Below are 13,284 nucleotides of genomic sequence, written 5' to 3'. Positions count from 1 at the left end.
GGGCGGAGGATTACAGTAAGTATCCGGCTGCAAGTTTGAGGTGCGGCAAAATTTCTGCCGCAGCTCAAACTGCCAGCGAGAAACGACTGTGAACCCCCCGCCCGTGCGACTGTACCCTAAAAACACTACACTACACTAACACACAATAAAATAAAAAGTAAAAAACACCACATATACACATACCCCTACACAGCCCCCCTCCCCAATAAAAATGAAAAACGTCTGGTACGCCACTGTTTCCAAAACGGAGCCTCCAGCGGTTGCAAAACTACAACTCCCAGCATGCACTGATAGACCGTACATGCTGGGAGTTGTAGTTTTGCAACAGCTGGATGTCCCCCCCAATGTGAACGTACAGGGTACACTCACATGGGCGGAGGATTACAGTAAGTATCCGGCTGCAAGTTTGAGCTGCGTCAAATTTTCTGGCGTAGCTCAAACTGCCAGCGAGAAACTACTGTGAACCCCCGCCCGTGTGACTGTACCCTAAAAACCCTACACTACACTAACACACAATAAAATAAAAAGTAAAAAACACTACGTATACACATACCCCTACACAGCCCCCCTCCCCAATAAAAATGAAAAACGTCTGGTACGCCACTGTTTCCAAAACGGAGCCTCCAGCTGTTGCAAAACAACTACTCCCAGTATTGCCAGATAGCCGTTGACTGTCCAGGCATGCTGGGAGTTTTACAACAGCTGGAGGCACCCTGTTTGGGAATCACTGGCGTAGAATTCCCCTATGTCCACCCCTATGCAATCCCTAATTTAGGCCTCAAATGCGTATGGCGCTCTCACTTTGGAGCGCTGTCGTATTTCAAGGCAACAGTTTAGGGCCACATATGGGGTATCGCCGTACTCGGGAGAAATTGGGCTTCAAATTTTGGGGGGTATTTTCTGCTATTACCCTTTTAAAAAATGTAAAATTTTTGGGAAAACAAGCATTTTAGGTAAAAAAATATATATATTTTTTTACATATGCAAAAGTCGTGAAACACCTGTAGGGAATTAAGGTTCAAATTACCCCTTGTTACGTTCCCCGAGGGGTCTAGTTTCCAAAATGGTATGCCATGTGTTTTTTTTTTGCTGTCCTGGCACCATAGGGGCTTCCTAAATGCGGCATGCCCCCAGAGCAAAATTCGCTTTCAAAAAGCCAAATGTGACTCCTTCTTTTCTGAGACCTGTAGTGCGCCAGCAGAGCACTTTTCACACCCATATGGGGTGTTTTCTGAATCGGGAGAAATTGGGCTTCAAATTTTGGGGGGTATTTTCTGCTATAACCCTTTTTAAAATTGTAAAAATTTTGGGAAACCAAGCATTTTAGGTAAAAAAAATATATATTTTTTTACATATGCAAAAGTCGTGAAACACCTGTAGGGTATTAAGGTTCACATTACCCCTTGTTACGTTCCCCGAGGGGTCTAGTTTCCAAAATGGTATGCCATGTGTTTTTTTTTTTTGCTGTTCTGGCACCATAGGGGCTTCCTAAATGCGGCATGCCCCCAGAGCAAAATTTGCTTTCAAAAAGCCAAATGTGACTCCTTCTCTTCTGAGACCTGTAGTGCACCAGCAGAGCACTTTTCACCCCCATGCGAGGTGTTTTCTGTATCGGGAGAAATTGGGCTTCAAATTTTGGGGGGTATTTTCTGCTATTACCCTTTTTAAAATTGTAAAATTTTTGGGAAACCAAGCATTTTAGGTAAAAAAAATATATATTTTTTTTACATATGCAAAAGTCGTGAATCACCTGTAGGATATTAAGGTTCACTTTACCCCTTGTTACGTTCCCTGAGGGGTCTAGTTTCCAAAATGGTATGCCATGTGTTTTTTTTTGCTGTCCTGGCACCATAGGGGCTTCCTAAATGCGGCATGCTCCCCAAAAACCATTTGTCGCTCCTTCCCTTCTGAGCCCTCTACTGCGCCCGCCGAACAATTAACATAGACATATGAGGTATGTGCTTACTCGAGAGAAATTGGGTTTCAAATACAAGTAAAAATTTTCTCCTTTTTACCCCTTATAAAAAATCAAAAATTGGGTCTACAAGAACATGCGAGTGTAAAAAATGAAGATTTTGAATTTTCTCCTTCACTTTGCTGCTATTCCTGTGAAACACCTAAAGGGTTAATACACTTACTGAATGTTTTTTTGAATACTTTAGGGGGTGTAGTTTTTATAATGGGGTCTTTTATGGGGTATTTCTAATATGAAGACCCTTCAAATCCACTTCAAAACTGAACTGGTCCCTGAAAAATAGTGAGTTTGAAAATTTTGTGAAAAATTTCAAAATTGCTACTGAACTTTGAAGCCCTATGGTGTCTTCCAAAAGTAAAAACTCATAAATTTTATGATGCAAACATAAAGTAGACATATTGTATATGTGAACCCAAAAAAAATATATTTTGAATATCCATTTTCCTTACAAGCAGAGAGCTTCAAAGTTAGAAAAATGCAAAATTTTCATTTTTTTCATCAAATTTTGGGATTTTTCACCAAGAAAGGATGCAAGTTACCATAAAATTTTACCACTAAGTTAAAGTAGAATATGTCACGAAAAAAGAATCTCAGAATCAGAATGATAACTAAAAGCATTCCAGAGTTATTAATGTTTAAAGTGACAGTGGTCAGAATTGCAAAAAACGCTCCGGTCCTTAAGGTATAAAATGGCCTGGTCCTTAAGGGGTTAAACTGAAAAAATTAATATTTAATCTTTCTGACACTTAAATATAATTTGCATAATAATTTGGAACACGGTGTAAAGTGCAACTCAAAGACTTACTTTAATGGGTTTTGCTGTGATTTTACACAGAGTCTGTTTCGAAAAGCCATAACAAAATAATCAAAAATCATACATATTATATCTATATATAAACTTACCTTTTGTAAAGTTCCAACAATTTTTGATATACATTTGGCAAATCTTCTTTAAAATCTTTTTGGTTGTCCTTTTCATATAGGTTTACCAACCCCTACAAAAGTCCAAATTTTATATTATCATAATGTGTTACTTAGATTTCACATGTTTAAAGGGGTACTAGGGCCCTAATACATCTTATCCCGTATGCAAAGGACCCCCGCAATCTGTCATTTAGCACCCACTTTTGGGAGCTCTCCATAGAGCTGGAGGCTCTTGAGTGTGCAATATGACATCACAACTCCGCCCCGTGTGATGTCATGCCCCGCCCCCTTAATGCAAGATTATGGGAGGGGGCGTGATGGCCTATCGCCTCCTCCCATAGACTTGCATTAAAGGGGGCGGGGTGTTACGTCACACGGGGACAGAGTCGTGACGTCACGATACTCTGGCCCCCGTCGTCGTCACGCTGCACACTCTGAGCCTCCAGCGCTGCGGAGAGCTCGCAAAGGTGGGTGCTGAATGAAAGATTGCGGGGGTCCCCAGCAGCGGGACCCCCGCGATCAGACATCTTATCCCCTATCCTTTGGATGGAGATAAGATGTATTAGGGCCAGAGTACCCCTTTAAAGGTGCACTCTGTCCCTGTAAATCTTATCTCCTATCCTTTGGTGATGCTGTGGATTTTTCACTACAGAAGATCCGCTGCATTTCTTTCCCATATTGCCTTGTGAATAGAACACAGTTTTTTTATCCTATGATGTCTGGAAAAAGCTTAAAGGGGTATTTCGCTCCTGGACATCTTATCCCCTATATAAAGGATAGGGGATACGATGTCTGACCGCGTGGGCCCAGCTAGAGGAACCATTCCCTGTGTGGCACCGGCATCACACCCCCTCCCATAGGCATGAATCCTCCATTCACGGCCGCCTGAACCCAGTTGTCTGGACGAAAATGTTCAGAACATCAGGGTGCCGTCTGGAGATCGCGGGTGGTGTCAGCAGTCGGGCCCCCCATGATCAGACATCTTATCCCCTATCCTATTTATAGGGGATAAGATGTCCAGGGGTGGCGTACACGTTTAAGCTTTCTCCAGACATCATAGGATACAAAAACTGTTCTGTTCACAAGGCAATATGATAAAGAAATGCTGCAGATGTTCTGAAGTGGAAAATCCACAGCATTTCAGTAGGTAAATGTTCAGCATCAACTGGAAAGTTAATGTGGACCCACAATAATAATGTTTTTTTTTTTTTTTTACTGTGTATGGACAAATCCCTTCCACTTTGCTGCTACTGTGGTACGAGGCGGATTTTTAACAAGTAAACAAGAGGCAGCGTATCTGTCCTGTGTGGGTGAGGTTTATGGTCTCAGAATACTACCAATCCTGCTTAATTTTTTACCAGTTGGGAAGGTATTAAAGAGAAACTCTACTGGACACACCACAAAATTCCCAGCAACATTTCATTCACACACACAGAGTATTGCTCCATGCTAAGATCTGTCACAACAGACATGACAGTATTATCCAAAAACGCCCAAAAAAGCCATGATCGCTGGATGGCATTTTTTTTTATGTAAAAATGCTGTGGACAGATGTTAGGTGGGAGTCAATAGGAAAATACCTTTTATGGTGTTTGTGTTTTGGAAAGTTGCCACTACAGTTTTTTGGGCCAAAGCCAGAAGAGTATTCAAACGGAATGGGAAATATAAAGGAAGGACTTATACTTCTCCTTCCTACTGGGCCCACTTCTGGCTTTGGCTTGGAAACACTGCCTGATTGGCATTTTTTTGGCTCAGTGGCAGTTTTTCATAATTGCAGCAAGTTCTGGCTTTTTGCATTTTCATATTTTGGGGCGTTTTCCCATAGACCTCTATAGGTGGAAAAAAAATGCATGTGTACATATGCGGGTGTTTTTCATTACATTCTTAACTAAAAATCCTTGATGAATGTATCACAGGATTTGGAATAAGAAAAACACAGGGTTAAAAATGCCACTTAAAAAAAATGTCTATACTATATTAAAAGAAGTACCGCAGCCAAAATTAACTTATGTAGCTGATCACGGGGGTGTCCAACCACTGGGACCCCCTGCGATCTCTGGTAGGGGACCCGGCTCTGAGTGAGGAGCAGGTACGGTAGACCAGCCCTCAGGCATCATCTGCACTCCCATGGAAATAAATCAAGCACATGCTGTCTAGTGGTAGATGTCACGATTCGGCTTCCAGGTAGTGGATCCTCTGTGTCAGCGAGGGATTGGCGTGGACCGTGCTAGTGGACCGGTTCTAAGAGGCTACTGGTTTTCACCAGAGCCCGCCGCAAAGCGGGATGGTCTTGCTGCGGCAGTAGCAACCAGGTCGTATCCACTAGCAACGGCTCTACCTCGCTGACTGCTGAGAAGGCGTGGGACAGAAGGACTAGGCAGAGGCAAGGTCAGACGTAGCAGAAGGTCGGGGGCAGGCGGCAAGGTTCGTAGTCAGGATGGGTAGCAGAAGTTCAGGTACACAGGCTTTGGACACACTAACGCTTTCACTGGCACAAGGCAACAAGATCCGGCAAGGGAGTGCATGGGAGGAGGTCAGATAAAGGCAGGGAGCAGATGGAAGCCAATTAAGCTAATTGGGCCAGGCACCAATCATTGGTGCACTGGCCCTTTAAGTCTCAGAGAGCTGGCGCGCGCGCGCCCTAGAGAGCGGAGCCGCGCGCGCCAGCACATGACAGCAGGGGACCGGGACGGGTAAGTGACCTGGGATGCGATTCGCGAGCGGGCGCGTCCCGCTGTGCGAATCGCATCCCCAACGGCCATGACAGTGCAGCGCTCCCGGTCAGCGGGACTGACCGGGGCGCTGCAGGGAAAAAGACGCCGTGAGCGCTCCGGGGAGGAGCGGGGACCCGGAGCGCTAGGCGTAACAGTACCCCCCCCCTTAGGTCTCCCCTTTTTTTTGTCCGGTAACTGCCTCCCCTGGAATGAGGACACCGGGAAAGAATGCGGGGCTTCCTCAACGGGAGGCAGTACAGCAGGAGTTGGAATGGGGAGGGAGGGCAGAGGGTGAAGTTTGGCACGGGGCAGGGAGACACAAGGACGGGAGCCATGAGGGGACACAGAGGCTTGCCTGATGGGACTGGGAGGGGGGGAGAGGCACTTCCTGTGGCAGGCAGAGTCCCAGTTCTTTATCTCCCCGGTGGTCCAATCCAGGGTGGGGGAATGAAGCCGGAGCCATGGCAGACCGAGGAGGACCTCAGAGGTACAGTTGGGGAGAATGAAGAACTCAATCCTTTCGTGGTGGGGTCCGATAGACATCAGGAGGGGTTCTGTGCGGTAACGCACGGTGCAGTCCAATCTGGCTCCGTTGACCGCGGAAATGTAGAGCGGCTTGACGAGACGGGTCACCGGGATGCTGAATTTATTAACAAAGGACTCCAAAATAAAATTCCCGGAGGCACCAGAGTCCAAGCAGGCCACGGCTGAGATGGAGGAGTTGGCTGTAGGAGAAATCCGCACGGGTACCGTGAGACGTGGAGGAGCAGACTTGGAACCAAGAGACGCCACACCCACGTGGGCTGGGTGCGTGCGTGCGTTTCCCAGGCGTGGAGGACGGATAGGGCAATCCACCAAGAAATGCTCGGTACTGGCACAGTAAAGACAGAGATTTTCTTCCCTACGGCGATTCCTCTCTTCCTGGGTAAGGCGAGACTTATCCACTTGCATGGCCTCCTCGGCGGGAGGCCCAGGCGTAGATTGCAACGGATACTGTGGGAGAGGTGCCCAGAGATCTAAGTCTTTTTCCTGGCGGAGCTCTTGGTGTCGCTCAGAAAAACGCATGTCAATGCGGGTAGCTAGATGGATGAGTTCTTGCAGATTGGCAGGAATCTCTCGTGCGGCCAGCACATCCTTGATGCGACTGGATAGGCCTTTTTTAAAGGTCGCGCAGAGAGCCTCGTTATTCCATGATAACTCGGAAGCAAGAGTACGAAATTGGATGGCGTACTCGCCCACTGAAGAATTACCCTGGACCAGGTTCAACAGGGCAGTCTCGGCAGAAGAAGCTCGGGCTGGCTCCTCGAAGACACTCCGGAGTTCAGCGAAGAAGGCCTGGACTGTGGCTGTGGCAGGATCATTGCGGTCCCAGAGCGGTGTGGCCCAAGACAAGGCCTTTCCTGAAAGAAGGCTTACTACGAACGCCACCTTAGACCGTTCTGAAGGAAACAAGTCCGACAACATCTCCATATGCAGGGAACACTGAGACAAAAATCCACGGCAGAGTTTAGAGTCCCCATCAAATTTGTCCGGCAGGGACAAGCGGAGGTTAGGAGCGGCCACTCGCTGCGGAGGAGGTGCTGGAGCTGGCGGAGGAGATGGTTGCTGCTGTAGCAGAGGCAGAAGTTGCTGTAACATGGCGGTCAACTGCGACAGCTGCTGTCCTTGTTGGGCAATCTGCTGCGATTGCTGAGCGACCACCGTGGGAAGATCAGCGAGACTTGGCAGCGGCACCTCAGCGGGATCCATGGCCGGATCTACTGTCACGATTCGGCTTCCAGGTAGTGGATCCTCTGTGTCAGCGAGGGATTGGCGTGGACCGTGCTAGTGGACCGGTTCTAAGAGGCTACTGGTTTTCACCAGAGCCCGCCGCAAAGCGGGATGGTCTTGCTGCGGCAGTAGCAACCAGGTCGTATCCACTAGCAACGGCTCTACCTCGCTGACTGCTGAGAAGGCGTGGGACAGAAGGACTAGGCAGAGGCAAGGTCAGACGTAGCAGAAGGTCGGGGGCAGGCGGCAAGGTTCGTAGTCAGGATGGGTAGCAGAAGTTCAGGTACACAGGCTTTGGACACACTAACGCTTTCACTGGCACAAGGCAACAAGATCCGGCAAGGGAGTGCATGGGAGGAGGTCAGATAAAGGCAGGGAGCAGATGGAAGCCAATTAAGCTAATTGGGCCAGGCACCAATCATTGGTGCACTGGCCCTTTAAGTCTCAGAGAGCTGGCGCGCGCGCGCCCTAGAGAGCGGAGCCGCGCGCGCCAGCACATGACAGCAGGGGACCGGGACGGGTAAGTGACCTGGGATGCGATTCGCGAGCGGGCGCGTCCCGCTGTGCGAATCGCATCCCCAACGGCCATGACAGTGCAGCGCTCCCGGTCAGCGGGACTGACCGGGGCGCTGCAGGGAAAAAGACGCCGTGAGCGCTCCGGGGAGGAGCGGGGACCCGGAGCGCTAGGCGTAACAGTAGATAACAAATGCTCCTCAATGATTGAGACAGTCTCCTGTTCCAGATATCACAGGGGGTCCCAGTGGTTGGACCCCTGGCGATCAGCTACTTATCCCCCCCCCCCCCTTAATTTTGGCTGCAGTACTTTAATACACACTATTCCAGGAAATAAAGCTATGCAAAAAACAGGAAAAAATTGCAAGCAAAAGTTGTGTCTGTCGGAGGTCTTACGCTATTCATCCAGTAGAGGAGTTGTTTCCTTCCCACCAGCTGTGAAATTTGTACTCAAAAATTGTGGTGTGTACTGGGGCCTTAAATTGGATCTCTCTAGATCAGAAAATAATATGATAAAAAAAAATAATATGAAGTGCAAGACTGAATGTCATGTAATTTCATAACAAAAAAAACAGAACATTATCATCAAAGAAGAATCAAGAAACCATGCCACACAAAACCTAGAGAGTCTTCTGGTTCATAATGTGTGACAAGTCAGAGAGAAAACTTTGGGGTGCACTGATATACAGTCTTTAATAAAATGATTACATGTTTACAAAATATGGATTTATTTTATAGAACATCAGCTTGAGGCAAGCCTGGATTTTCTGTCAGTCACATTTATACAAAACTATATATTAAAACACCCAGCAGCTTCTCCTCCATAGCGCCACGCGTTATACCTAATGGTGCTTTTATCGTCCCTCCATGAGTATCATCATACTCTACCTGCCAGGCCAACAGCTGTTCTGGGTCAATCTCTGCAGCCTTTTTGTAGGCAGCATGGGCCTGTTCTGGTTGCTCCAACTCAGAAGCTGCCAATCCAATGAAAACCCAGGCATTGTAGTTATTTTTTTCTAGCTTTAGCACGGCCTATATATGAAACAAAGCAAACAGAAAATGTAGAAAACCACTGCAAAATCTATGGGAATATATAAATCTCTAAGTTTTGCACCCAGTAACAGCTTGTAGACAGGAGTAATCTGTAGGACCACCACAGGGAATAGGGAACAAGAAAATAATTGTGCTACAGAAAGATCAATGTGCTAAAGGTAATATTTTCTACAATACATTAGTGAACTACTATTTAAAAAGGTCATTGGGCGATTTACAAAAATTCATATCCTTCTGGAGCCGAAAAGAAATAGAAAAAAACAAAAAACGGATGTATACATATCCTTGGTCCTCCGGTGTTAACCTGCAGCTCCCATTCAGCTCTATATGGTTCCCCGATCTACTGTCTTCTTCCTTCTTCGAGTTGAGTGCTTGTTGCAGGACCTGCTAGCTTAAACAATCACTAGCTGAGACTTGACACCGCTGCAACCAGTGATTGGCTGAGACTGCAGGTCCTTCTCTGATCGCTCGTCTCAGAAGCAGGAAAAATAAAGAAGATTTGGGAACCAAACAGAATCGAACAGGAGCTGCAGGGGAACACCGGGGGTACCTGAGATAGGTAAGCATAAGTATAAGGGGGACTATGTATTGCAATCTGTTGATTGTATATACTGATGAGTGCTTTGCATAGGCATACAGATCAGTATTATTGGCTATCTATTTCTCTGAACTGCTAGTAGGCAGACCACAGAAGAAGAGTGCATCAGCCGACTGGAGCAGATAAGTGGAGCTCCACCAACCATCTTAACACATCGGATACCAGCAATTGCACCGCGGGTGGTCTGATGTGTCTGTACACACCAGCAACACTTTAGATGCCATTATCAGTACTGATCACCGCATGTGGAGGATTAATGGCAGAAATCAGGGAGACTGCTGATGTCTGCCATTATCCTTGAGGCCCCGGCTGCTGTTTTCAGGGCAATGTGGTGATAGCGAAACTGTGCAACTTACATGAACATCACTGTGCGCTTAGCCTCGGCACAGCGACATACATGTATGTCGTGTGTCCTCTAGGGGTTAAGACACTATTCATTTACATTGTACTGAACTTTGCTACAGAATTTCAGTGTGGATTGTGCGACAGAAATTCATTAAGTACTCAATGTGTGAATCCACTCTAAACAACATTTTTTTTACAATGTATTGTAAAGGTCAGCGTGTGGACACAGTCTAATTACGGTCATTCCTCATTGTAACGCTTGTAAAGATGTTTGTTTCTGTGTTTGTAAATGCTTGTTCAGTTGTTTCCTCTTGAAAATTGCATAAACCATACAGAAAAGAAATACAAGTCATTGCTTTTTTTCCCAATAGGTTTTTGTTTAGAGAGTTCACACAAAACCTATTTTTATTTGCTCACTTATATTATCAGACAGAGAAAAAAATGTTGGTTGGGAGCTCTACATAAAACAAAACCTAATCCAAGGATACTCTGATATACATTACCCTGTCTCAAAAACATACAAGAAAAAAAAATTGTAACAGTCCTGCTAGGTTGAGGTTAAGAGAGAAGATCAGGAAGAAAAATGAGGAGAGAAAATATGTCCAATAAATTACAGTTTATTATACACTTAAAATACAATATAATGTCATCTGCAGGGCCCTTGCATCAGACATAGGATAGTAAATGAAAAAGTATTGCTAAAAAGTATTACCAAAAAGTAAATTAAAAATTGTATGGAAGATTGCTTCCCATTGGCATAAGGTCTCACTAGGATGGCTGGAGATGTGAATTTAAAGTCCTTCCACCATATGTAGTAACAGGATGATGTCTTTTCACTATAATGTTTGATTACTCGCAATGCGGCAGCATTATTGCAATGCAATGGCTCGGTCAGCGCCTTAGCGCATTGCAGCATGTGCGCTCAGCAGTGCTGTAGTCCCCCTAATTTAGTCCCATTGTACCCTGACGGCGCAGGGCTATGAGAAATGACGATCTTGAGTGGGATGGGGATCAGATGTAAGTGCTGGGCAGGTGCGCTATGCAGCACTGAAGTCCCCCTATTGCAGTCCCACTTTTACCCTGGTGGCACAGGAGTATTATGACAATAGTTCCAGGTGGGGTAGGAGTTTGGCACCAGGTGCCTCTTACCAGTATCAAGTAAGTCTCCTCGGGGTAAGCTTCCATGTTGTTTGGCCAGCGGAGTAGAAGATGCTTTTTGGAGCGCACGCTCCACTTCTTTCGCGGTGGGGATTGAAGTGTTGTACATCCTCCTGATTATGCCAGAGATGGGATGCAACTATATATAACTGGGCTAGACACGTTTTGGGAAGCCAGGTCCCCTTTTTCAATAGCTGATGGTATTAGTGGAATGTCCTGTCTGTAATACGGCACGGCGCTGACCGAGCCATTGCATTGCAATAACGCTGCCACATCGCGAGCAATCAAACATTATAGTGAAATATACATCATGCTGTTACTACATATGGAGGTAGGACTTTAGATTCACATCTCCAGCCATCTAGAATGAGACCTTATGCCAACGGGAAGCAATCTCCCATACAATTTTTTATTTACTTTTTAGTGATACAGTGGTCCCTCAAGTTACAATATGAATCGGTCCCAGGACGACCATTGTATGTTGAAACCATTGTATGTTGAGACCATAACTCTATGGAAATCTGGTAATTGGTTCTGAAGCCCCCAAAATGTCATCTAAAAATAGGAAAAAGTGAGGATTAAAGAAAAATAAGTAGATAACTGATAAAACAAAGTCCTTACATATAAAAGTAAGAAATAGCGGCTCGGAGCTGTAAATCACTGTCTATTTCAGTGTTTCCCAACCAGGGTGCCTCCAGCTGTTGCAAAACTACAACTCCCAGCATGCCCGGACAGCTTTTTGCTGTCCGGGCATGCTGGGAGTTGTAGTTTTGCAACAGCTGAAAGCACCCACTGGGAAACACTGGTCTATGTAGAGGAAAGAAGCTTCTTCGGGGTCCTGTACAGTAAACGCACTGTCCTAAAAAAAAAAAAAAAATGGAGCCGCCCTCACCTGATTTCCAAAGGAGCAGCAAACCCTGGCACAGGTAAAGAGTACAGAACATGTAATACCTTCCTGTACTGTAGGGGGCGCTACCATACACCAGTTGGTGCATACACTTCAGGAATATAGTGGTTTTACTAGTGAAATGTCCATTCGGATTGGTCGGTTCTTCCAGCCCTTGACACGTTTCTCAGATTCCATAGCATTGTATGTTGAGTCTGGTTTCAAGTTACAATAGTCCAGAAAAGACCATTGTATGTTGAAATTATTGTATGTTGAGGCCATTCTAAGTTGAGGGATCACTGTACTTTTTAGTAATACTTTTTCATTTACTATCCAATGTCTGATTCAAGGGCCCTGCAGAAGACATTATATTGTATTTTAAGTGTACAATAAACTGTAATTTATTGGGCATATTTTCTCTCCTCATTTTCTTCCTGATCTTCTCTCCTGACCTCAACCTAGCAGGACTGTTACAATTTTTTGGTTTTTCTTGCACTTATATTATCAGGTTGAGACACTGTAACCCTCGTACCTTACAGTGCTTCAATGCGTCTTTGTACTCCTTATTCCTGATCGCATCTCTGGCATTCTTCAATGCAGCCTTTACTTCCTTACTGGACATGGTGATTGATGCTACAAAGTGGAACAAGAGTCATTTTATAATCATAAACCCATTCTGTCAGAACTACCTCTTATGGACAATGTGGTGATCATCTGATTGATGTGGGTCTGGAGTGCAATTATACGTTCACAAGACATTTACTTATACAGATTTTGGTCCATACTCAAAAACAGCCTAAAAGCCAGTGACAATACTTATCCCATTCACGTGAATAGGGTTTCTGCAACCTCATTTACATGCAATGGAAAGGTGACATACCTTATGCTGCACTAAATAAGTAATAAATAAAATCTTAGGCCCATTACATCACACTACCAGGTATTGGTTTATGGGGCACTCTATTCCTGGCACTGCTTTATGGAGGCACTCTATGATGGGGACACTCTGTGGTTGGCATTGGTTTTTGGGGGCACTCTATTGCTATCCCTAGTATATGAATGCTTGGAGTAGGATAAAAAACACAGGGGGTGCTCCCTGATGAGGGGTATCTGCTGATGTGTGCCATTCACCACACCACAGTGAGATACCCCCCCTTGTATAGCCGTGGAATGGATGGTGCAGCGATAAGCACGGGCTGGGTCAATGGTGTTAGTTGGCTGCTGCGCTCCTACCGGTATCGGGCCCCAATAATGGGGGCCGAAAGTAATGGTAGACCGATAAGGCGGAAAAAAAACGGTTTGGCGGAGACGCTGCACAACAAGAACATGAAGCGAGGACTCAAGCAGC

At 45.7% G+C, this 13,284-nt stretch overlaps 1 protein-coding gene across 5 annotated transcripts in view; it reads right to left on the bottom strand.

Moving 5' to 3' along the window:
• The window catches only part of SKIC3 (SKI3 subunit of superkiller complex), a 187,803-nt gene that overhangs the window by 153,658 nt on the left and 20,861 nt on the right, over nucleotides 1-13,284 (bottom strand). For all 5 annotated transcript variants that reach the window (XM_056537805.1, XM_056537815.1, XM_056537796.1 and 2 more), the window contains 3 exons: nucleotides 12,469-12,569; nucleotides 8,785-8,928; nucleotides 2,879-2,970 (listed from right to left, as the gene is read on the bottom strand). In XM_056537805.1, the coding sequence (XP_056393780.1) occupies nucleotides 2,879-2,970; nucleotides 8,785-8,928; nucleotides 12,469-12,558 (326 nt within the window). In that variant the 5' untranslated portion in view covers nucleotides 12,559-12,569. The remainder of the gene's footprint in view (nucleotides 1-2,878; nucleotides 2,971-8,784; nucleotides 8,929-12,468; nucleotides 12,570-13,284) is intronic.

The sequence above is a fragment of the Hyla sarda genome, chromosome 1, assembly GCF_029499605.1.
Source record: "Hyla sarda isolate aHylSar1 chromosome 1, aHylSar1.hap1, whole genome shotgun sequence".
NCBI lineage: Eukaryota > Metazoa > Chordata > Amphibia > Anura > Hylidae > Hyla > Hyla sarda.
This window is presented reverse-complemented; position numbering and strand designations above follow the sequence as displayed.